This window comes from Dermochelys coriacea, chromosome 10 (assembly GCF_009764565.3).
Source record: "Dermochelys coriacea isolate rDerCor1 chromosome 10, rDerCor1.pri.v4, whole genome shotgun sequence".
NCBI classification, from domain to species: Eukaryota; Metazoa; Chordata; order Testudines; family Dermochelyidae; genus Dermochelys; species Dermochelys coriacea.
Window position 1 is genome coordinate 69,565,269 of NC_050077.1, and position 26,158 is coordinate 69,591,426.

General features: G+C 41.2%; 2 protein-coding genes across 3 annotated transcripts in view; both read right to left on the minus strand.

Annotated features, from left to right (window-relative positions):
- Positions 1-26,158, minus strand: part of LOC119862506 (cell migration inducing hyaluronidase 1) — a 148,825-nt gene that overhangs the window by 119,198 nt on the left and 3,469 nt on the right. The gene's annotated exons all lie outside the window — the stretch shown is intronic.
- The window catches only part of LOC119862504 (cell surface hyaluronidase-like), a 74,076-nt gene that overhangs the window by 37,023 nt on the left and 10,895 nt on the right, over positions 1-26,158 (minus strand). Inside the window, exons 3-17 of the mRNA XM_043493287.1 lie at positions 25,948-26,088; positions 24,941-25,496; positions 23,951-24,120; positions 23,496-23,684; positions 22,959-23,128; positions 21,582-21,791; positions 17,470-17,675; positions 15,751-15,820; positions 14,880-15,008; positions 13,615-13,700; positions 12,071-12,202; positions 11,914-11,949; positions 10,844-10,996; positions 8,101-8,278; positions 1,806-2,021 (exon numbers count right to left, since the gene is read on the minus strand). Of these exons, the coding sequence (XP_043349222.1) occupies positions 1,806-2,021; positions 8,101-8,278; positions 10,844-10,996; positions 11,914-11,949; positions 12,071-12,202; positions 13,615-13,700; positions 14,880-15,008; positions 15,751-15,820; positions 17,470-17,675; positions 21,582-21,791; positions 22,959-23,128; positions 23,496-23,684; positions 23,951-24,120; positions 24,941-25,496; positions 25,948-26,088 (2,642 nt within the window). The remainder of the gene's footprint in view (positions 1-1,805; positions 2,022-8,100; positions 8,279-10,843; positions 10,997-11,913; positions 11,950-12,070; positions 12,203-13,614; positions 13,701-14,879; positions 15,009-15,750; positions 15,821-17,469; positions 17,676-21,581; positions 21,792-22,958; positions 23,129-23,495; positions 23,685-23,950; positions 24,121-24,940; positions 25,497-25,947; positions 26,089-26,158) is intronic.

Here is a 26,158-nt window from a genome sequence, read left to right on the forward strand (position 1 = left end):
GATTTATGGGGTTGCTACATGTGAGCCCAATCCTATTTCCACTGAGTCAGCAACAAAAACTCTCATTGGACTTCAATGGGGCAAGATCAGGCTTATCCTTTGAAATCACTGTGCTCTCCACTGACAAAACAAACCTGATTAATCAGTGCTGTATGGAGGCACCTCTAACACTGCATAGTCTTGAATAACTTTGGCAGGATTTTGTTCTGGGTTATACTATACTTTGGCTGTCATTGTGATGACTAATGAATGCATGAGGAGACGTGCATGTGCAGTATTCTCCATCAGACATACAAGAATCTTCTTAAAGAAACATGTGCCCTCACAGTATATACTGTGGACTTTAAGACCTTATTCCCACCTCCCAAATATACTTTCGTGTCTTTTATATCCATCAGTTTATTTTGGGAGAGGGGAACACTAGGGGAGGCAGTCTTGATCACATTTTTTGATAATTAAAAGTGAAGATATTCTGTCTGAAGAACAGGTCACTTTAATGAATGTCTCAAACATTTTCAGTATAACTCTTCTTGTGTATGGCATGTCTCTTTTGCCCTGTGCCACCACAGAAATGAAGTGCCCATCTCCCCATAAGTGAAGAGAGAATACCAAAGATCAGAGAGGAGAATACTACAGCTCCTTTCAAGAGCCACATCTCATCTTATGGGCTCAGATACCAGCTTTATAAACACAACCCACACCATGCCAAGTACATCTGCTGCCTCATGGTTCAATTTCTCATGTGATTGCAGAGCATCTAATAGTTGCCATGTAAATAATAAATATGACATCATTTGGGGTGACTAATGTGTTTTTAGTCAAAAGGGCCCTAAGAATGCAAGAAACTAGTGATTTCCCCTCATAACCCATACAGTTATATTCACTGAAATGGCAATATAAAGCAAATTGTATTCTCTCATTTTCTCTTTAGGTCAAATCTGATTACTACTATTACTTAGCACAAAAACAGGCCTTCTTGTTTTCAGGGCTCCTTACAAATACTAACTAAATGAGTGTTATAATCCTCCTGTTATAGGAGCAAATAAGTATTACTAGGCCTCTGTTTCTAGATAGGGAAATTGAAGTCAAGGGCCTAATTCTGGAGCCTCATTCACAAGGAGCCAGGGCTCCAGGATTGGGCACCAGGATTGGACACCATGTGAGACTAAGTGATTAAGTCAAGGCCTCTTAGACAGCTGGCTTCCAGTCCAAACCTGGCTTCCATCCTGGCTTCCAGTCCAAACCTAAACAAGTTTTTTTACATTATTAATGCCATGCTTTCCCTTAGTACCCTAGCTGGCTGTCACTGGACATACCAGGGTATACATGCTCAGCGTGAGGGCCCGGGCAAGATTTTCTACCAACTTTAAAGCAGAATATATATACACTTTGCTGTATGGCTGTAAAAATATTCTCTAGAGATGACAGAGGGGCATGGAGAGACGGATAGAAAGCCTGCTTTCTTTTTCCCCAGATACTAAACAAAGCCCTGGTCTACATTACAGAATTACTACTGTGTAACTAATATCACTCAGGGGTGTGAATAATCCAGAGCCCTGAGTAATGTATTTATGCCAACCTAAGAGCTGGTGTAGATAGCGGGAGAGCTAATCTCCCGCTGACATAGCTACCACCTCTCGCTACCTAAACTAGATCCACAGTAATAATGCTTGCAGCAAGACCGATTTGAAATATTGCACTGGGGACGGTAAAATGCTTCATTGACACTAGTGCCCTGATTCAGACCATTAGTAAAAACACCCTCTCCCAACCGCTCCAGATCCATTACAATCTCCCAGTGTTACCTGTGCATATTTCCCACGGCATATCATTCCATTCCACCGTGGGACAGTAAGACATCCTGGATGACGAAGCAGGTAATTGTCTGCCCTCCCTATGAAGGTGTCTGGATATCCCGTCACTGAACCATCCAGGTCATGGAAAATAGAAACTTTGTCACCATCATTATCGTTGTCTCCAAACCACTGACCTGATCTGCCAAAAAACACCCTGAGTCCTACCTATAAGAGAGAGAGCGCGCCAAAAAAGAAGTTACTGGTGTAGTCATAACTGATTATTGGGGATAGATGGGACATATGTTAATATAGCTCAGTCAGGAACACTTTTAAACTAGAAAGTCATATGGGTTCAAATCACCACACCAAGACTTAACCTACTGATGCATCCTGGATTTAGAAACAATTTTGACAGTATAAAGTTTATTTACTGGGATTTTTGTCTTCCCTTGTTTCTTAATGATGAGGGATGTTTTCATGAAAACAGGATCTTTGGTTCTTAGAAGTTCATCTGCTCCTGCTACTTACTCCTTGAAGTAATAAACAGAAGAATGTGACTGTAAGGGGATAAAGCAGCATTGGAAGCATATGAAGTGATTAAGGAACAACCATCCTTTACATGGAAATGTCAGGAAAGTACATTTTTTAAAATGTTCCCACTTAATCTCATAAAACTGTGTGAAATAGCTGCTCTTTTCAAAATTCCCTTTAGTAGATATTCCAATATATTATTTGGACACTTCTTTTTGGAAAGCAGACAAAACAAAACAGAAGTTAAAACATCAATTGCTCTTCCTATGCATAACCCCAGTTTTTGAAATGGCTAAACATCAAAGCAAGAGCATAAGGCCTGTTATAAAAATAGAACAAAGTAGGAACCTACAGAGGTTAAGCAAAAAGGTGTTGACTATTTTGGTGTCTGTAGAAAAAGCAAATTAATAGGTCACAAGGCGACAGTGAAGGTAAGTGTTTTAGGTCAGGTATTTTTTGCTGAATCCCTGAGTAATAATGTGCGCTACACAAGATAATAGTGGCTTGATCATGCAGACCCAAGGAAGTAATCTTACTTCCATTAGTCCCATTGACTTTAATGGGACTACTCACATGAGTAAGAAATAATTAATTACTCATCGAGCTAGGGTTTGCAGGTAAGGCAGCAAATCTACTAAGGTCTTTGAAAGCTCAATTTTATAATGCCTATTGGATAAGAGCTTGCCAGTATCCTTACTCACATGAGAAGTCCTATTGTTTAAATGGGACTACTCAAAGGGGTAACAACTACTTGTATGAGTAAAGGTTGCAGGAATGGGCCCTTAAATTATGTTTTATTTAGTCTAGGTTTTTCTTATTACTTTAAAATCAAATCAGATCCTATAACCACTTTTCTTTCCTTCTCCTAGTCTAACTCCTAGCCTCTTACTGAATCAGTCCTTTAAAAAACCCACCACCAACCAAACCAATCAAAACATACTGAATTTTAATCTTTGTTTTTGAGCAGTTTCAACTTTTTTCTTGTTTCCCCGCTGGAAACCTCTGCCAAAGGAGCTATTTGGCAAAGAAGAAGGATCCCGATGGGTACTTTTTTGGTAATATCTAAAAGAGGCAACATTACTAAAATGTAAACATTATCTTGCAGTTCAAAGCTCTACTATAAATACCTTGCACCAGTGCATTTCTGAGTTTTAATATGGACACTCCAATGGTAAGAGAAAAGAGGCCTCAAAACAAAGTACAATGTGTAGAGCTTCCATTTAATTAGCACACTAAGTTTTTCCAGACACAACATAGAAGGTTTTATTGTTTAAACCCTAATCTTTCTCATACATTCTTCTGTAAACTTTGAAAATGAGAAATAAAATGGCTATTCTAAAAATTCAAATTAAAGGTTACACTAAAGTTGACAAAAGAATCACTGCTAAACTTGTAAACTGGGAAATGGTCTGTATTAAATTTATGACCCAACACTGGGAAATACCTTCTTTTGTACTGTAAAAAGATGTAGACACAGAAAGGCATCAGCTTCCAGATACAGAGTTTTGGGAACAGGGATAAAGAGCACAAGACTGATTTATCTCTAGCTGTCATGACTCTTACGGACTTTAGTGGGAACTCTGTCTAAGTGAAGACTATAGAAGTTGGACATCATTTTGAAGATCTTCACATACATATTTACTATTTAGAGTGATAAATTATATGGAATACATGGTGGGTGATAGGTATACAGATCTCTTTACTCAGGGGTTTGGAATATTAGAACAACAACTATAGGGAGATGGATTAGTAGGTGGAGAATGCAGTCACAGATATGTGACAAATTTAATCATCAAATGCCTTTCCAATTTATCACATTGATATCACCTCCACATATACAGTACACACACACACACACACACACACACACACACACACACACACAAAAATGAACATGCACCTACACACCCTTATAGAAAAGCCCTATAGACTTCAATAGAAAATTGTATCTTTTCTACAGATTTTTGTTAAATTAACCAGTGGAATTGAAAAGGAATTACATCTTTTCAACAGCATTCTATCGGATGGTGCAAAACACCTAGAAAGAATATCCCTGTCTACTACAATCATCATCATAATCATTAATATTTTTACAGAAGTGGGTTGCCAGGGTGCTAGGGAAATTTGTCAACCAGTGTGGACCTACCCCTGTTTTACAGTCACAACTCCCAACTCTCATTTTGAAGCAGAGATTAAAGGTCCTGATCCTGCAAGCTGATCAGTGCAGGCAGATCCTGATACCCATGCAGAGCCTCCCTGAATTTACTGTAGCTTTAGAGGGTGGGGGTCCACCTGCATGGAGCAGCTTACAGGACTGGGACCCAAATCAGGTAAGAAGGAACAATCTCTCTCGTATTATAGAAAAATGTAAGTAAGGGATCAGTTTCTATGGGGTCTGATCCAAAGCCCATTGAACTCGGTGGAGTTGAGGGCTCAGTTCTGCTTCCTTTGGAGTCAACATAAAGATCCCACTGAAGTAAAGAGGCAACACATTTATCTTCCTGGTTTTTGTCTGGATGCTTGGATCCACCCTATCAGAATTGCAATTTTTAAAGTGCATGAAAACTTCTGTTTTGCCTGGCACTCAGGAAACACCATGGTAAGACAGAATAGTCTAAATATAAAGGCAACTGCTTATATTCCGAAGTGCTTCCCTCCTATCCACATGGCTACACGAATCCTGCCCGCGTAAACTCCCTTTCAGCAATTGTGCGCAATAATGGGGAGTCATTAGGCTGGATCCAGGCCCCTCCTCCAAATATGGCTCATCTGTGCACTTCCAGCAATGCAAAGAGACATAAAGCTGCCCTGAACAGGGAGCTGGGGATTCGGTTAGCATGGGCAAATCCATAGATGGTAAAGAGCTGACACAGCCTGCTGTAAAGGGGCCCAGCTCCATCTCTAAACTCCAGCTATTCCTGGGAGCTGGAAAAACCACCACAGGAGCCATTAACAGTCAAAGTTAGAACACGCTCAGGGGGCTGAACCAGTCCTGGGCTACCAAACGATCATTTGAGCTCAAATGGTGACATACCACCACTTGTCTGTCCCAGGAGCTGGCACAGCTCAGACAGACCCAAAGACTGGGGCTGACATTTTTATTATTCATTAAAAATCCCCCCCCCCCCATTTATGAATAGTCCAGTGTAAAGCTTTTCTAGGAAACTATGCACAAACTCTGTGTATGACCTAAAGAAGATATTTCCTCCTACCAGTCTAGATTCTAGCTATGGGACATGGAGGGTATGTCTACACTGCAGCTGGGAGCCAATGTCCCAGCTGGGGAGTCACTCGCACTAGCAGGACCCAAGCTAGTGTGCTAAAGACAGCAGCTTGGATGTTCCAACTTGGGCTGGAACTCAGCCTCTCAGGCTTGAGTGCCCAGGTTGAAACATCCACACGGATATTTTTAGTGCACTAGTTCAAGTTCCACTAAAGCAAGTCTGTCTACTTGGGCCGGGAGGCTTGGTCCCAGCTGCAGTATAGATATGTCCACACAAACTAGGGTGACCAGACAGCAAGTGTGAAAAATTGGGACAAGGGGTGTGGGGTAATAGGAAAAAGACCCTAAAATCGGGACATCTGGTCATCCTAACACAAACCCATGGCACTACATGACCATCTGAATCTTGTGTAGGCAGAGGACCAATGACTGTTCTGAAAACTGCTTATTAAGTTTTATTAAAAGGCTTTGTTATTCATTTTATTATCTGTAAATCCACACATTTTCCTTCCCTCATATGCAAGCTTTGTGTTTGTCAAGAGAAACGTAAATAAAATACTTTTGTAGAGTGTAATGTTTAGCTCTTCTGTTCCATTTAACAATTGTTTTTAATATTGTAATTAAGCAAGACCTGACTCGTTTTATTATTTAGTCATCTAATCAGTGAGCTGATTACCTTGAACAGTTAATATGATTATGCACCCAGCATGACTAATAGCTTTAATATCACTATGCAACTTGCATCTTCTGAAGTGACTGTAAAATAAGCCATCCTTTAGGGAACTTTTCAAAATTAATAAAAAGAAGCCTAAATATGGAAAATAATAAACAGTTTAGGGGCTCTATGTTAATTATATGTTATCCAATAAACCAATTGGCCACATAGCAATATGCAAGAAGCCCTAACAGTTTTACTTCAGGATCAGATGATCTGGATTCAATCTGGATAAAGCAGAATCGAAGTGAAAGGTGTTTTTATTGTTTACTGCTGTGGCAGAGGTGGTTAACTTTTTCAATTTAATTTTTTTTTTTTAAAGTGAAGAGTTGGCCAAATATTAGAATAGTAAAGAGACATTTGTTGGGAATGGACAAACAGGAAGTAATTACTTGGATAATGTAACCAAATGTTTTATAATAAACTCAGCATGTGTTATTTAAGCATGTTTGTCTTTAATTCAGATTGCAGCAGCATTTAATAACTTCTGTGAAAAGTTCTGCCTTGCAGACCTCAGATCTTAAAGGTGTTGCTGTAATAAACTGTCTCAGACCTGAAAAGGTGCAGTGACATTAAACAGGCTCAGAGACCTCAAAAGGTGCTATACCTTTACACATCTGCATTTTCAAATTTTTCCACAGGTAATGATCCAATAACATGCCTGCAAATACATGTATTTGGAGTTAAAAAACCCCATCTGACAGCCCTTACTCAGGTTACATTCCCACTCTCCTCAGATCCACTGCAAGATCAGACCTGTGCCTTTTATGTTCCCTCTAAGCACACTCCTCATTCCATGCTGAATGTTGCATCCTCATTGTGGCTAGTTCTCCAGAGGGATGCAAAGATGTACAACTAAATTATCCCTTACCCTTGTTCTGGCTTCAGGTGTGACACACCTGGGTAATAAATACAGAGGTCTGATTTATTGAAATGCACAAGGATGAAGTGCACTATATTTTCACAATAGCACCACAGGAGTGACTGCGCTAACCCAACCTTTACATAAAATATGTTCCTGTTGTGCAGATAAAGTGTGATGGAGGAGAGGCAGAAAAGCTGCCTGCTAAGCCAAAGAAAATGAGATCTGTCAATATTAGAGCTGTGGAAACTGCCCTACAAACAAACCCAAACTTGAGCTAAGGTTATAGAGGTTCATGAAACACACAGAGGGCCCGGGCCTTGTTATGGGCAGGACTGGGCCTTGTTACGATCCCTGGAAGGAAGCCACCTGGAAGTCAGTAATTTTTCTTCATGATTTCAGCCCAACCCAGGCAACTTGTAGTGATTTTGTGTGAGAGTTCTGTTTTGAGTTTTACCAGCTCAAAATGGACCAAAAACCTCAAAGCCAAACTCAAAAAGATGTGACTGCCACATAAATCCAAGAGAAAGGCTAGAATAGGTAAACCATTTTACAACTCCTGTCAGCACACAAATATTGGACCTGATTCATCAGTCCTTACTCTGGCTCAATCATCATTGTGATCCATAGAACCTTCAGGAAGACCCCAGGATCAGGCCCAAGCTTCTCTCTATGTATCTAAGAATTGTACTACAACTTTCTGGCACTCATAGTTGTTGAAGTTTGATTTGTGTGGCTCCCATACACAGGGCCAGATCCTCAACTAGAGTAAATCAGCATAGCTCCGTTAAGGTGAATAGTGCTATGGATGACTTACGTCAGCTGAGATCTGGGCCTCTATGTTAACGATCATTGCAGATTTTGCATCAGACAGAAGTAAGATGTCTCTCGAGTAAACCTCTCAGCACTGTTAAAGACTTTTATAAGTCAGACAAGCTCAGCCAAAACCCGCACTCCTATTTTTCTCACTTACATTTCTCTCCATCTTGATCTGGGACACGTTGTTCTGAGGGCTTATCTGCCAAGAATTCTTCATGAAGAAGCCAATGGCACTTGAGTATCGGTCCGCAGTGGGAGAAAACTTTCTGAAAGTGCATTTCACCAGCCTAACAGGCCCATCATAAATCTGGAAGCCACGGATAGGGAATGTCCTATGGAAGTTTCAAAATGAACAGAAATCCATTTTAGCCATGTGGGCTAGATCAGTGCTTTCCTCCAAAAGCACAGAAAGACATTACATTTGTATCTAGCAGTTACACCCTCTTCACGTTCCCTAAATCAAGATCACGCTGCTCTAGGCCATGAGGTGCTGAACAGCCTCATCCCCTTATAAGGGGCACCCAGCTCTCCCCAGCTAAGAGGACAGTGTGCAGTGGTTAAGTGAGTGATCACAGAAACAAAATCCCAGTCCAGAGCTGGATCTGGCCTCACCCCAGGCCCTTATGGCCAGTCAGCTGGGGCAAAACACCTTCAACAGCTTCGGTCAGAGAAATCCCAGGGACTGTAGGGCCAGTGTAGCGTCTCCTTTGCTACTTCTCCAGCCCAGACATAGGCATAGCTGGGGGACTGTTATATCAATCTGATCCCCCGCTGCCGTAATGGCTGCCACCAGCTGATTCAACTTAGAACAACTTGGATTTTCCTCTCCCCACAAGCTGCTTCAGGCATCATATGGTCATCCCCAAGAATATGGCCCATAATATTTTATAGTTGTAAGATTACATCTTCAGGGCCGGCCTGTGGAATATGGCCATGTTGCACAGGATGTCAAAAATCTAGGAGATGCCATTGGGGTCTCAGGTGAGTCTTGATCCCTCTTTTTTCCTGTTTACAGTACTGAATTCTTGTTACCCAGATGCTGTTTGATTAATGAATGGCCTACGGTACCTTCATAAAAGAGAATGAAGGGGGCCAGTAGAGAGATGTTTACAATTAATTTGTTCAGAAATTTAGATAAAGCTGGATTGCTCAAGCAACAGAAACAGGAAGCAAATGTGTACCCTCTTATCGATTATGGACTCCACAGCTGCATGCAGTGTTGTATTACATACAGGGAGATGCAAGAGTGAGAATCTCTCTTTGAATTTGACTGTAAGTGTCTAAAGCACCTACAACCTGGGATAACCAACTAAATTAAAATATAAAAAAAAATAGCACCCTTGCATATAGTGCAATGGGAAATCAGAGGTACATGTGGGAAAACCTAGTCCTTGATCCAGAGCTCACTGAAACCAATGGGCTTTGGGTCAGACCTTTACAATGCCACTGCCTGTGCTATAGCTATTCAGCAGATGGGACTGATTCTAAATACGCTTTAGATTTAGAATTGTATTTTATTTAAAGATGAGACATTGCGTCAGGTAGCAATAGTCCTTCTTTCCAGGTTTGCAGTTCCTACCAATAAACACAGGTTATTAAAAGGTGAACTCTGAAATGCAATGGAGCCTGATAATAGTTGCCTGATAATAATAGTGGCTCTAATTATTCTGGTTGTTCTGCAGAGATTCAATTTCATAACAATAAGAGATTCCTGGCTATACAGGTCTAAGGGCTAATTGCATGCAAGGCATGTTATAACCAACCAGCAAATACTCCATCTATTGTTACTGGTTGCTTTTCTAAAACATTCCTGTTTGTCATGAATGACAATTGTTTTGGAGTTTCTATTTTCTCAAGGCGTGAATAATTGTAGAAATATGTGGGGAGGTGCATTGACTGTTGGAGAGGGGGCTGTTTTCCTGTAAAGAGAGCTAACTTACAGTCCTAGAAAGAGAAGTGAGATCCTGAGTGACTTTTCTTTTGCTTTCTTTGTCAAACTGGGTCATATGTTGTTCAGACAGAAAGAAAGTAAATATACACCCACTAGAAAAGGAAAATCAAGGAACTGGATACTATTTTTCTTTTGTTTGGGGACTTCAGTGGGAGCTTTGCCTGTGTCAGGAATGAAGAATCAGGTACTTACTCAGTAAAGGATACGTCTATACTGCAATTAAACGCCTGTGTCTGGCCCACGTCAGCTGACTCTGGCTCAAGCTGCAGGCTATAAAATTGTACTATAGATGGTTGGGCTTGGAGCTTTGGGACTTTCCCCACCTCATGAGGTCCCAGAGCCCAAACATCCACACCAGACTTTTACAGCCCCATAGTCTAAGCCCCTTGAACCCAAGTCACCTGAAACAGGCCAGCCATGGGTATTTAATTGCAATGTAGACATACCCTAAGGTAGATCAAATATGTGCGCTAAAGTCTCTTTGGAGTTGGATGCGAAGGTTTATAGGCAGCCTTGTCTCCCCACCCCTTCAGTTCAAATGGAAATTATCCAGCTTTCCCTCTGATGCCACACTGGCATGTCTGGGTGCAGAACAATATTTACAATTGAGTTATAGTGTAACCAAGAGAGCCAATCAGCCCGGACACTGGCTGCGATTGTAGCCCTGAAAAACAGTTCTTGGTTTCTTTCAAACTTTCAAATCCACTCTCCAGTGACTGATATATTATGCAGAAAAATTACATCAAAGACATCCAGTTGTTAAAGCTTTCACCGCGTTTGTTTGGAGAATGGGTTTTATTTGGATATTCATTGGTTATGGCCTGTATAATAAATTTAAACATCCATTTACATTACCCTTTAGTAGCCACATTCATTTCAAAGACTTTTATTCTATCACATTTTTCTTTTGCTAATATCAAGGATAAATGCTAGATGAATAACCTACTTGTTTCTAGGTAGTGTTCTATATTCTCCATTTGCCCCTCTACCCCAGTAGCTGTTTTGTCCTCCCTGGGAGCCAACGTTGTTACTTTCTCCAACGAAGATGGAATGTGCAACTTCCAGGCTGGAACCCTCATCTGTTGGGAAAGTTCCATCACTAGAATCAGACAAAGAAAAATGGAAGGTAACTATGTGGCACAGTTCAAAAGAATAAATTAAGGAATAAGTTGAAAGAGCTTTTTAATTGCACTTCTGAAACGATCATTTTTAATCTGAAGAGATGCATCTGCAGGAATTAAAAAATAGACTTTAGAAATCAGCAAGTTAGTATTAAGCACCAGTAATAATGCTAATTCAGTGGTTCAGGCAACTACAGTTAGGTCTGATTTTTATATCGCCTCCGCCATTCTAAAGCATTTTACAAAGCATGAGCCAAACTCTAGTTCAGAATTAGAAAGTTACAAATTCTTTGAAAAGAGAAAAAACAAAAAAAAACCACAGCCAGTGTCTGATCCAAAGCTCACAGAAGTCAATGGAAAGATTCCCATTGTCTGCGATTGGCTTTGGATTAGGCTCTTAAATCACATTTAATCTTGGAGAAGTTTCTGGTTTACAGCAGAACAAACCTTTCCATTACCTGCAAGTAGTAGGAATGTGGTCAGAAGAACCACTCTACAACCACACTGAGGGCCTTTTCCTGCCACTTCTGCATGGAAATATACCAAAAGGTATGGACATTTTTGGTCTTGCCTTTACTAGAATGAATACAAATCTCCTTAGCATACACCAGAATGTTTAGTCTAAGCGTTTAGAATCTACAGCCCAAAAGGAAATCATCATCAGACATTATGACATATTTCCCAGACATGATAAGGCAAAGAAATTGAAATGCCATATTGCCATTTTCATTAATAGCTATTATGGGAGAGACCTGATGTGGTTTGGGAAAGACATGTGAGATTTTCTTGCATCTTAATGTGATCAGCAGGGAAGCTCTCTTCACCTTCCATTCTTTAACGTTTTAAATTGTGGAGAACCCTGAAAAACTCAGCATATTGAGAGAAATGAAGTTACCTAGCTAGAGTGAGTCCAATTCCATTGTCTGAAAACCTAGAAAAGAAGAAACACGAATGTGCAAATTACTAGGAATGTCTGATGTTAATTTGTCCTACAGACCCACTTATGTCACTAATGAGCAGAATGATATAAAACTGTAATTACAGTCACCTACCCACAGTTGTGGAAAATAATGTCACCACCTCTGGCCCAGGCCCCATGGTCGTTATTTTTAAAAGCGATGAGGCCATCAATTAAGGCAGGAACTCGTGGTTTTACAGGGTCAGCATCCTGATGTGGGCGGAACCTGAAGCAAGGAATCTAGTTATTATACCAGAGCAATGGGAAATATCCTTAAACGCAGGAGGTCCTGTCAGTCACAGCTAATGGTTTCCACATACTGAACTGATGGTTTCAAAGAAGTAATTTAGTTTCTATTTTCAGCTGAATTTATGTATTCTGGATTACATTCAAAACAATAGCTTCATTTTGGTACTGCATCTTATTGCAAGGCTGACACAGAATAAACATTAAGAGTGAAATTCTGGCCCCAGTGAAGTCAATGGAAAAGCACCCATTGATTTCAATGAAGCCAGGATTTTTCTCTCGGGGTGGATTTTCAGAAGGATCTACTAGATTTAGGAGCACACAGTAACATTTTCAAAAGCACCTGTCACTTAGCTGCTTTTAGAAATCCTACCCACAAGTCCCATTGACTTTCAATGGGACTTATGTTCCTAAATCACTTTGGCACTTTGAAACTCCCACCCTGCAAGAACAAGATGCCAACTGAAGATAATTAAGTGACATGCATGAGCTATCATTTCAGTCTTAAAGTGGGACTCCCATGTCTGAAAGCGTCACTAAGCATGAATCTATACATTTTCCAATCTCTTTCACAATATTTCTTGCCACACTTGCAGATTACTGAACACTGCCGAGTTTGGGAGAAACAAAGCCCCTTATTCTTCCCCTGTCATCTTCACATTCGGTTTCATCCTTCTGTAAACTCATGGGGCTGTATTGTCTCCTCTGTTTCCAGAATAAAGGGACCAAGGGAGGAGGGAAGCCACAGAAAGGGGAAGTGTCACTTCTCCTGCATTGTGGTCCCTATCCTTCAACTCCATGGGAGACTATCAGTGTTCTGTGAAGCTCACAATGTATACGCGAGGTGGAACTAGCCAGGACACAGCAGAAGAGAATGGCTGATCTCTGCAGCATTGCTCCACATAAGCCCACAGAAATCTAGTGGGTTAGCCAATGACATTAAGTACTCACTTTCCCTCTCTGTGACATGAGTCCCTGGAAGCTTTTTTCCCCCCTCATAAATGTATTAGCAAAAGGAGACACCCACGTGTGAAGATTATTGCAAACAGATTATGTAACCAATGGCTGAGATAGTGCCTATGATTTTGGGTACAAATTATGTTGTGAAATGTATTTTATCATCTAGATTTCAACTCAGTCATTGAGAACAATAGTTAATTCCATTCTTTTCAAGGACTCCTCTGCCAACATCTCAGAGCTCCAAGTGCACATTTAGCATTTTTTAAGCAATCCTACAAATGATTCAGCACACAGTTCTGAAATATTTGCCTCTTTATATCCCAGGTTGTGCGTCTATATTCCCAGGATGTTACATCCATAACAAGGTCCAGCAACCCGCTGAGTTTACTGCAGGGTCCTGAAAACACTTTTATCCATTCAGTATTTACTCACCTGGCATTATCTACAGTAAGATACTCTCGAGGATTTTCAGCACTAGCTTTTGTCGTCTTTACTCCTTTTCCTATAAACAAGCCAGCCTGAAAAATACGTAGGAGTTCAATTATTTGAACAAGGAGACCACACAGCACAAGCTAAAGAAGATCAAAGGGTATTATAAATGGAACACAAACATGGTGGCTGCCCATGCTTAAGGTACTGTAAGCCCTCTGCATGCCAGTGCTTTCCATCCCAAGAATTGGCCTCGGTGCCATTTGGATGTTGTCACATTATTACAGTGGCCTTCGTGTAATACGTCAAAGTCAGGGCAAAATACTACAGTGCTATGCCTATGCCCTTTACATGGTCATTTAAGTTGGCTTCTGAGCCAGAGCAAAGAATTTAAACTGCCTCACGCCAGGAAATAAAGCATTCCTGCTGGCCCCGGGGATACAATTTGAAAGAATAATGTTGCAGAGAGGGAACAGTGCTCCTGCTGAGAGGCAAGGCCTTAATTCCTCTTGGACTTGTAATTTCTCTACAATCAAAGCAGAACGTGATCCAGTGTAGTGAAGTTAAAGATTGCAATGCAGTGTTATTGCAGAGATGAACCAGCACATACATGGATAGAGTAAGATAAAGTTGTATGAAGTTCTCTTTATCTACTAAAGTATATCCTAATAAAACAAAAACAACAACATCCCCAATTTGGTACAGTAGTATTTGCCTCCTCTCCATCTGGAATTCTGAGCAATCATGAAAAAAGGATTCTTATTTGTAGATTCGGTCTTTATGCCTACAGTGCATTTAGGGAAAATATTTTCATGGAATTACCTTAAAGTGAGATTAAAAGTTATTGCAATTATTTTGAAAAAAAATGGCAGACCAGGATTTGGCCCTACTCCAGCTATTTTGCAGGGCTCTGGCCACACCCCTCCATACCCACCCACCCACTATTGCAGTAGAGAGTAGCATACAGCCTTCTGCCCTTTACACTACATCTACTGCTATGTGCCCTATGTCTATACTACATCTACTGCTGCATGCATTCCTCCGTGCTGTGTAGCACAGAGCAGCATACTGCCCACAGTCTCAGTTTGTCCATCTGTACAATAGGAATAATACCACCCATGTACATTGCAGAGATGTTGAGACAACTGTTTAGTCAGTGTTAGAACAGCACTCTGAAAGTATTTCTAGCCCATGTGATCTGAGAGCTACCTACAGTAAGTGCTAAATCTTATTACATTTGTGCAAATGTATGAAAATCTTTTACATGCCTTGAAATTAGAATGGACTCTGTTGTTGTAAAATATCCCCAAGGGAGTGAACTCAGCCTGTGCCTCTGGGTATTGTCCCTCAGACTGTCCGGTTGGAACCCGGTGGAAGATGTACCATATCCCAACATCCTAAAACACAACAAACAGGTTGGGACTATGGGGCAGTACAATAAATTCTCAGACCCTATAGTATTTAGCTTTGCCAGCTGCACCAATTAAATATATGGAATCAAATTTTCAAAGAAAGTTCTTACACAGCCTGCAAAATGAGCATGCACCACTTTGTGCATACAAAACCAACACATCTGTCTACACAAGCTTACTCCACTTGCATGTACAAGTGCTCATCTGGGGACATACCTGTGGATTTTGCATGCACATATATTGGGGGTATGAAGGAGAAGAGTAGATGAAATTTTGGCTTAGGGAACATGCCATTAATCATACACATGATTTGCATGTATAGCTGGGGTTCCAGTTTTATATTAAACATTATTATTATTATTATTATTATTAATAATAAATGCGGTGGTCACCATTAAAGAGTCAACATTTGCCAAAAAAACAAAAACAAACACCCACACACCACACACACTTTTTTCCTGTTTTACATAAGGGGAAACTCTGGTATCAAATATCAATTCTGTGCACATGGATGATCTCTGGACACAAACAGAATGTTCTAGTTCACAAACAGTCATATTGTACCAGGCCAATAACTACCTAACTGCCTTTGGCCTTATGCAGCAATAGGCATCCAGATTGTACGATACATTAAAAACGTGATGCCTTCCACACCAATGGCATCAGTAAGTGGTGCATTCATGTGGATTGAAGGTGATATATGGCCCCTGCTGTTTAATGATATTACCTGAGCACCAGCTGCTGCATTCTCTATCAAATTGTTGTTTGGGTTAGCAATCCAGAATGTGCTGACAGCCCTGAAAATGAAAATAAAATTAAATTTAAAAAAAAAAAAAAGATCCTAAGGAGTAACAAACCAGGAAGGGCTAAGCTTTTATAGCATTGCATTTTAGCCACCACACTTCCTTTGATTTTAAAACTCCATACGTATTCTTCATGAAAAATAAAAGCCATGATGTCAGACATGTTCATTTATGGAGCTACATACTGGAAGTTATATGAGACTATTCACAAAAATCTGTGCTCTGTTAAAAGCAAGTTAAGTTAACCTGAGGTCATTTTTTCAAGAATTTGCTAGGGACAGAATTAAATCGCTATGGAAAATGTCTAAAAAATGACCTTCTGTTCCTCTATAGATCTTGGAGTAAGGGAGGAAGGTCTAAGTCCCTACAGTTTTATGATCCATTCAGAAGGATACCAGAATAAGTATCCTGTGCAAGCTGCAAACAGATTATTAATGGGATTAAAGAGCAATACTAATTCCTTTGCTCAAATTAAGGACACTATCAAGCAGGAGGATTTATGGTGGCACAGACAAAAGCTAGTTATATTTATGCAATTATTGTTTAAGTAAGTAACTTGTGATGGACAATGTATACCACATGTAAGAGTTCTGTTAATTTTTTTTCCCTATTTACTCATAGCAGCTAATTTGATCATTTTTAATCAGAAAATTCTAACAAACATTTATTTCTGAACCATCCTATTACATTTGTAGTATATTCATGCTCATGGGAACAATCCTAAATCAACAGGAATTGGATCTGATGGTTTGCAGGAATGGCCCAGATACCTGCAATATACCTGTGCTAGCCACAAAAGCAGCCTTAGTATACTCACAGGAGTAATCCCAATGAAGTCAATGGGATTACTTGTGTGAGTAAAAATTAGCAAGATGTGGCCCTTAAATTCTATCCTGGAAAAGTACAGGGGTCCTGGGCTAAACTACACTCTCATGAGCAACCCTAGCTGAGTCAATGGGATCATATTAGTACCCATATTAAAATGGACCATTTCTTCAATTTGGAGGTGTACTTGAGCCACCAATAGTAATGATTTTTTTCCCCTCTGCGCAAAGTGCAACTAAACATGGCTAATTATAATTTATGCTAATCTTTACATTTGATCCCCTAATGTACTCATGTGCTAATGGCTAATTTACTCTAGATGCTATGATCCAAAGACATCTATGAAGTCAAAAAAACTCCCTTTGAAGTAAATGGGATTTATGTCTGCTTATGCCAGGCTGAAGTGAGCCCAATTTATCAGACAGATTTCATGGAGCCTTGATTATCCCAATTAAAAAGGATTCAGAGATGAGCAAGATACTATATTGTGTTTCTCTCTCTCTCACTAGAAAACAGTGACAGGAATGGAATTCAATAAATATTAATCGACTGAGATTCAGGTCTCTATTAGCAGAGACCTCTACGAGTCTTCACCCTCAACACACTTTACCTAGTAGCGAATATTTATTTAAAAATAGAAAATTACAGTAGAAGCTAAAATTTGTCACAATCCCAATAGCAGCATGCGTCAAACTTGGGAAAACAACCCACTCTGTAAACACCTTAGTTTCACCTCAGTATCATAATTTATTACTTTCAAGACCAGATGCAAGATGCTATATAAAAGTGAAGACCTATTATACTCATTTAGGGCTTACATGCAGTCGGTGCTTGGTATAGGTACATAATTCCCATAGACATTGCTACGCATTGCAAGGCACATGGCTTCATTGCGGTCTGAAGGCAAGATTGTTCCAGGCTTGGTAAGGAGACCCAAATTGTGGTAAAATGTATTGCGTTGCTCCAGCCCATCTTCAAGGAAAAAACAGTGACCCAAAGTATCATAGCCAATAGTATCTTTCACCTGAACCAATTATACAAAATGTGGGTTACATGTTACGTACAAACAAAGATGTGGTTTTTAATATTGATAAACTTCAAAAATCTTTAGGACCAATTTTGCCACCCTCACTCACATTGAATGGTACTTTCATCTGTGAGTAATCCTGGAACTAAATCCAGAGTAAGGTATACTCAGCAAGGGTGAACTAATTTGGCCCTTACTACATTCAGGGCCTGATCTTCCTCACATTGCAGTCAACAGCAAAACTCCCATTACACTTTAATTTGAGTAGGAGCACATGCATAATTAATAGAAAATAATACAATTCTAGGTTTGAAACTGTACTGGAGTCTATGTGAGAATATTTGATACAGAACTATGGTATTTATCAGCATGAATGTGTTATTCATAGATACTCTAGATTTATTTGAGATACTTCTCAAGTTGGGGGGGGGGGGAAGATATTCAGTGTTTTACTGCAGAATAATTTGCACTACTAATTTCAATAAGATGTTTCGCCTGCATTCTCTGGTTATTAATTCTCCTAATATTTGCAGAGGTTGCATGGAGGTTGTAATCCATCGTCTCCACCTTCTTAAGATTAACTGGACACGTGCACAAAAATATTTCATTAAAACATACTTTGACCGAAGGGACTTAGCATAAGCCTGCTTTGATGTACAGAATTACAGTGACTATTTCTAAAATTTGTCTTCATAACTGAAAATACTAAATCAGACCGGTTAAAATACAGACTCTTTTTTGCCAAATCTTATTTGACAGGTTTCAATAAAACTTAAGCTAACGCTATACTTTAAATGATGTCAGCACATTTACTTGCTCCTTATACAAGCAAAAATTCCCACTGACATCAATTTGAGTAATGTCCATGTAAAGACTGCAAGACTAAATAATATGAACCTACTTGGTTTCCTCTAGGTGCAGAGGGCTAGTTAAACCAGATACAGTATGTGAATCTGGGAAAAAGGATGATCATCATTGTAAGTATACTTGTATTCAGTATTCATCTGCTGTATACAAGTATACTTACAGTATATGAATCTGGAAAGTAATATGATAATTATATGGTACACACTTATAATTGCAGCTGACAGTCTGTATGGGTATCGTATTGCCAATTCCCACTGGCATTCATTTTCCCCTGATAATCAACTCTCTAAATTGGAATCAGCAGCTTTTGTATCTGTTTCAATGAGATGTCTAGAGAGCACTTAATATACAGGCTAACAAACAACAAAAAACCCCACTAATCTACTGGCTTCCAAAAACTGCAGTCCACTGAAAATATTCCCACTCAGAATTCAGGAACACATGCTCAGACTGAGAGGGTCAGTTGCCACAAGACTGACCAATCTAGAAGCAGTGGCACTGAGGAGCGTGCTGGTCAGTTCAGTCTTGCTAATAGAGACAGCTAAGCCCATTTCTGAGCTAACATGCCACATGTCTTTGCCAACCTCCTAAAAATGGTAATGCTCTATCTAAATATGTCCTTTAGTGTGATGGGTAGGAGCAGTGCTGAGGATGCTTTCAGTCAGCAGTGGGCTAAGGAATAAACACATAAGACCAAATACTCCTCTTTGGAAGAAAATAATGAACAAACAATAAATCTCTCCATGCCAGAAAGACAGAATTTCAATTACATCCTTTGATTCTCATGGATCTGGCTGAGGGTTGCAAACTTGGATTTTAGAAATGTGGTGAATGAGGAGCCAAAAGCTGGCCCTGGGTCTTATTTTATTTTTAATCCAGGTGATTTGTTCTGGCTTCAAAAAAAAAAAAAAAAAGACAGGAGCTCCCTAGTAACTTTCATATCTGAAACGACACTGATCACCCACCTAACTGGGATTAGCACTGTTTAAAGATCATTTATATTTGCACTGAAAAAAAAAATCAGGGTTAAAAGAAAATAGGCCAAAATTATGATTGCAGGACTGATTATCCTGGTATATCCATTAACATATATTACAGATAGAAGCCAAAGGTTTGGAAAAGAAGTACTACCTAACACACTGTGATATTAGGGGTAGCAGACTGTTGTATGCTTAGGAATGAAACTCTGTCCACTCAGCCTTGTGCTCCAGTAGCGTTTCCAATATCAGATAATTAGGATGCCTCCAAACACTGAATTATATATAGCTCAGCAATACAATATAAGTGACCTTCATGCACTGCAACTTTATACAGTAATGACTACAAGGTTCGGTGGCATGTGTTGTGCATGTCAGTGAAGCAGCAGGCATGTCACAACCTGCTTTTCAGCTGTGATAAGTAACCTAAACTGTGCTGCAAGGCTGTTGACTTGTGATTTGGCACAGTCATGGCACACCCAAAGGCTAATATCTGAAATGCCTTTCATCTCATTGACAAGTACACAATTGTGCCACAAAATGCTGCATCCCACCTCATATTTTGTTAAGTGATCCAGTTTGTTCATTCACGGTAGCATAAAACTGGGGAAAAACCCTGTATCAAAGTTTCTCTGCTCCGAACTCTGAAGCATCACAACATTAGGCCACATTAACATGCATATTATATTTTTATATTTATTTATTTATATATATATATATATATATATATATATATAAACATATTACTCAGTTGTTCATGCACTGAGATACATGTTCCCTTCTGAAATCTCAGATTGGTCTGAGAGGACTAGTTACAGATTTATTTTTATTTACTGCACTGCAACAAAATGATTTCATTCACAGATTCAGCTAGTACATTTATTTACTCATTGATTTGTGGACTCATTGCCTTTGCAAACCCATACGCTATCCCCTGCAGGACTAGATTTTGCATTTGGGTTTCTAATTTAGTTGACATATGTCAAATCTCATAGTCAGTAGGGAGTTGTCTGACTACACTTTTGACAAGTCTCAGGAGCACAAGTTATTCCAGTTGGGTCAAAGGTCTAATATAAATAAATGATCATTTTGTGAGGAAGGAAAAGGAAGACACTACTTATTCCAACACAAACACTTAAGATATCAGGAAGTGACAATCAACCCTTTCTGAAGGAGATCTGGACAATGCAAACAGATCCTCAGGCCCATAGAGGGTGGTTTCAGCCCCTTACACACTTACAAGTACAGTACCAAATGGGCACATACTGCAAAAGCAGTACTAATATATACCTGTGTTCTAGCTGGCAGCAGCCTTATGTACAGGGGCAAGAATAACGTTTCATGAAGAGTGCATGGGGTCATGGATAGATCAGGGTGGGGGAGGATTATGACTAAACACGGGTAACATGACCCACAAGTACTTCCCTGCCAGTGGGGCCTCTCTTCAGCACACCATGCCATTTCATGGGTGGGGTACAGAGAACATGGAGATGCAGTAGAGAAGTTTCCTGAACAAATCTTGGCACTTTCTTTGTTGGGCACACATTTTCTGGTGAGCCCCTTTCCACAATGACTTCTGCCAGAGAGTTTGACCCAAAGCCAAAATTACCAAGCTCTGTTGGCTTTGCAGCGGGCATTTGGGCCCTTCTTGCTCACATGTCTTTCCTCTTGGTTTTATGAATATCTTTGGATTAGTCTAACATTGTTCCTGGCTTTAACTATAGCTCTTGATTGTATCTCTGTTGCAAATTCCAAGGGTGGTAACTTCACCATGTGTTTGATGAAGACAACAGTTACCCAGTGAAAGTTCCACGCTATCACAGATTGCTCAGAACAATCTCATCATGATTAATTATAAACATAATATCCAGAACTTGAAATTTCTTTCAACTAGTAAGGCCACTATAATGTCAATTCTAAAATTGAACTATTTCAACAGATACACTAGAAAAAATTGTCATGCTTCAAAAATACTTAATTGTATGGTGTTAAAGCATCACAGGTCATATTACACATTTTTTTAACATTCAGTAGTTTGTCAGTAAAATGTATCTCTTACCAGAAGGCCATGTGTTCCATGTATGGCAACACACCTAGAGAAACAGTGGTGTATGGCCAGATTATCAAGGTAAGTAGGCGATTCATATCCTCCTTTCTCATCTACGTCTCCAGTCAAGTGAAAATGAATAGGATAGCTGCCTAGTATTTGCTGCCCCATGTTTTTTAATTCCACTCCTGCCATATGAACGGAGGTAAAATTCCTTTGTATCTATTGAGACAAATATAGACCTAAGGAAAAAATTTGCAGTACAAGAGTGCGACAGCAAAAACGAAACAAATTTTCAAACAAGGAACAAAGTGCTTGATCCTGCAAAGTGCTCATCTGCTCCCATTGACTTCAGTATAGGATTAGGCCCAAAGGTTGCATCTTTCTACATATGTCTCAACTTCCCAAATACCAAATGGGTCGTGGTGTCCAAAATGAACAGTAAATGAACCATTTATAGCATTTATTCCTTGCAATATACACACTTATGTAATAGCTATAGAAAAAAAAAATACTACTGCCAGCTAGCAAAGAGTCATATTTAACTTCTTTATGGTGCCACCAAAAGTCTATATTTCCTGGTAGCTACATCTCGATCTAGCCCAATAGCATTTGATTTTCTGCATAGCCCCATTAATTTCACCACCTGACCTCACTGAGGCTACTCTGATTTACATCAGCTGAGGGTCCATCCTGTTATTTTTAGGGAAGGGGGAAAAGAGAAAAACCTCTCCAAAAACCACAGTGGCCCAGATTGTGAGCGGGACCTGCATGGCTGCACAGAGGTAAAGCTCTAGCATGATCCTTGTTCCCTTGAACAGCTGCCCAGGGGCCACTCACGATAGTAGACCTTCTGCTCTGGGAAACACAGGGAATACTTGCTCCTGCTATCCTACAGAGATTAGGACACTAAAAATGAAGAGGGATATGAAGGTGGGGTCATGACACACCCCACCACCACATGGGCCTGTGAAGCAGGGTTGATGCCTTGGGGGAAAGCAGTGAATAAAGCAAACTGTGCCTCTGGAGGGAGTAAAGTCTCCTTTTTGGATAGTGTAACTTCACAATGACCCCTACTCAGGGCTATGGCTTACAAAAACCAAACGAACCCAGGGGAGGATAGAAGTATATATTCAACCTTTATATTAGAGGTGAGCAAGAGGGTGTAATTTCATTGTGGATCAAGTTTTGCAAATAGCTCAATAACCTTCGTAGTATTCTCTCTCATTACACACAAATACATACTTGCTGTACCTGGGAAAAATATGTAACTGTAGTCATTTTACATTACTCATGTATAAAGTTGGATAGTAAATAGATATCTGAAGTTGAGAGAGAGAGAGAGAGAGAGAGAGAGAGAGACAGAGACAGCACGCGCGAGTCACTTACTTTAATCTGTCCTCCAAATGTGTCATAGGAGAAAAACTGGCATTGATTTTGTCCATAACAAGAGTCCTCCATTTCTCCTTGAATAAGTATATTTCTAGTCAGGAGACCAACTTCTGCCCTCATATCGATGCCATCTACAACTTCCCCAATATGAAGATAAAGTGGGCTGCCTGTGGGAAAAAAAAATATATTTAAATGTAACTAAGTTTATGATCTTCATTCACCACAGTTCTAAACACATACACAATTTTCTAACAAGATTCAATCAGTCATTTTACTTATAATGAATTTCTATGTGTTTCACAACTGTGAAGGGTCTGATCCTGCAAGTGCTGAGCACTTCTGTTGAAATCAATAAGCAACCAGCCAGCAAACACAGGTAAGTAGTCTCATTGCCTTCAATGGGCAACACTCTCTCTTGTTTAAACTTGCGTGCCTAAAGTATTTGCAGGACTGGGCCCCAATTTTGCAAACTTCAGCTAAAGAGAAGTGAAAAATATTTTTTGCACAGAAATAGCTTAAGAACATATTTCATACCATCAATCTTCACTTGATTACTTTTACATTCAGGGCAAGGAAGGAGATTAAATTCTTCAGCTTGATGCATGGAATAGTCAGTGCTAGCAATGACTATCCTATCACCAGGTAACCAACTTGTAACCTCATCCACTAAATTAAGAATTATGCCTTTGGACACTTTCACTCTAAATCCATTATGAGGAACCCCTAGGGGGAAAAGAAAAAAAAAAGACAGTCAGTAGTTCTTTACTGTTGTGTACCAGTGCATTTTGGATAATTGCAAAGAGTATCTATTTAACCAATTTTAATGAAATAATTCAAGGTCTCATATCCTTTTATGGGACATAAAGACTGTCCCCAATTGTTATTTCATGACAATGTTGGTCTATGATCCCCTTGCATCTGACCAAGTTCTATAATATTAGTCTAAATTAGTTCAGATTTTAATGGCAAAAGAAAAGAGCACACTACACCTTTTTCCCATCCACTGAAAGCAGTGACTCTAAAATTGATTCCTTCATAGGTTTGAAAATCTCTTCCTGCTGTTGCTAGCCCAGTTGTTCCACTCCCTTGATACTGTTTTCTATCTTCTGTTGTTGAAAACTGACCACCTCCAAGGATCCCAACCAGAGCCCATGGCTGCCTGAGTAAAATCAAGAAGAGTCTGATCATATTGACAGAAATACACCCTGTACCCTACAACCTTGAAAGATCCTTTGTATGTAGAGTCCCTGTTACAGAAAGTATTCTTAAAATAAAGCAAGCCTGGATTCTATAATAGTCTCTTATACAGCTCCCTTAATGATGGTTTTATTTTATACACCAGTGGCTTGAAAAATATTAATGTTTCTTATTTACAGAAGTTTGATTGCTTTGATCTTATTAGTACACTATGCACATGGGTATGAGTTTATATATAGTTTGGTGATCATGCTTGTTAAAAGTAATGTTGAATTGGAAAACCCCCTTAGATGATAGGGAGTTACTATTACAATCTGCAGCTGACAGCTGTCAGCTGTTAGGAAAGAGGCCCAGGAGCTGTCCATGGTGGTGCTACAGGTTTCCAACGCCTTCCTGCCACATGTCCAATAATAAAAAGCTTCAACCCTGGAACACAAACACTCTCCACAAGGACAGGAATATGGTGTCTGCCCGCACTGGAAAAGCCTGATCCGGGCACTAGAAAAGTTAGTTCTAGCCCGGTGTCCCCCCTCTCTTTGGCTGTCACACACTAGTGCTGACCGCCCGCAGAATCAGCAAACCTGGGGCTAGCTGGCGCTTAGCTTGTGTTGTGATCCCATGTGGGCACGTGGACTAGGCTACAGCAGATTAAATATTCTTTGCCCAGAGGGCGAGGAGTGAAGGTTTGGGGCTCGTGCAGGATTTCTGCACGGGACTGGAGCAAATCTCCACGCGAACACACACACACACACACACACACACACACACACCCCGGGTCTCACCTGTACCCCAGATGCAGGATGTGTTTGCTATGAAGAAGCTCCTTGAGGAGGAGTCGGGTCTCCAGAGTCAAACTCTTCGCTGCCGAGTCTCCTACTGCGGCTGCCACCACCTTGCCCGGAGCTTGGGTGGCCAGAAACTCCCGCAGCCTCCTGCTCTCATCGGCCAGCAGGTGCGTGTCAAAGCGACCAGCGGCCACCACCTGGGCTGTGTCCGCATCAATGATCCGGATGTTGAGGCCCCGGCTGCTCCAGCGCTTCTCGGACTGGTAGGATCCATAACGGAGCCCGCCGGCGTACAAGGTTTTGTCCAGCAGCGTCCAGGAGCGAGGTTTTCTGCCGTGTAACTCCAGGGTCCCCCCTCTGTCCACCCCGAGGAATTTCTCTCCGTAGCTCTCCACCTCCGGCCCCTCGTTGGCCTTCCCATACAGCGAGATGGTGGCCCGGGAGCCGTAGGGGCACCGCTGGGAGCCAATGTGCAGCGCCCCGCCATCCTGAATGAGGATGTAGCGGGCCCTTAAGGCGATGGGCTGCTGCCGATCTGCAAACACCAGCACCCCTGAAAGGGAAGTGGGGAGATTCGCACGTGGCGCCAGCGACTCGTGCCCCGCTTTCCTGGCCACAGGGCAGCCCGGCTAGCAGGGCGCAAGCCCCCTTTGGCCACCGGCGGGCCCGGCGTGGCACACAGGCTCATGGAGGCTGCAAGCGGACGGGACCACTGCAGCTCTCCCCGACATGCCAGGACATTGCTCCGATCCCCAACCCCCACATACAGACTACCGGAGACCTCGGGTAAGGCTGTGAGCCGGCGGGAGCCCAGGTTTAGCGTCCAGTGACCCACCCCCTTCCTTGAGGGGACCGTCCCAGCGGGTCAGGCCCCTGCGATTCCCTGGGGGTGCCTGCCGCAAGCTCTGGCCATGCCCGGCTGCAGCTCTCCCCCCCGGCAGGGCTCTGAGCGGCCGGCCAGGCTCAGGGGGAAGGCGGGCGCCCAGCCCCTGCCGGCTCCTTACCTCCGTCCTGAATGCGCAGCGAGTGGAAAGTCGCGGAGCTCTCCAGCCTCAGGGCCGCCCCGCTGCCGATGACCACGGAGCGGCTGCCGTTGTGCCCGGGACGCCAGGGCGCCAGGTGCGGGGCGCGCTCGGGACACGGCCCTGCAACACACAGGCGCACACGCCGGTTCAGTGCAGCCCGCCGCGCTCCGCCCGCAGCCCGACTCCAAGC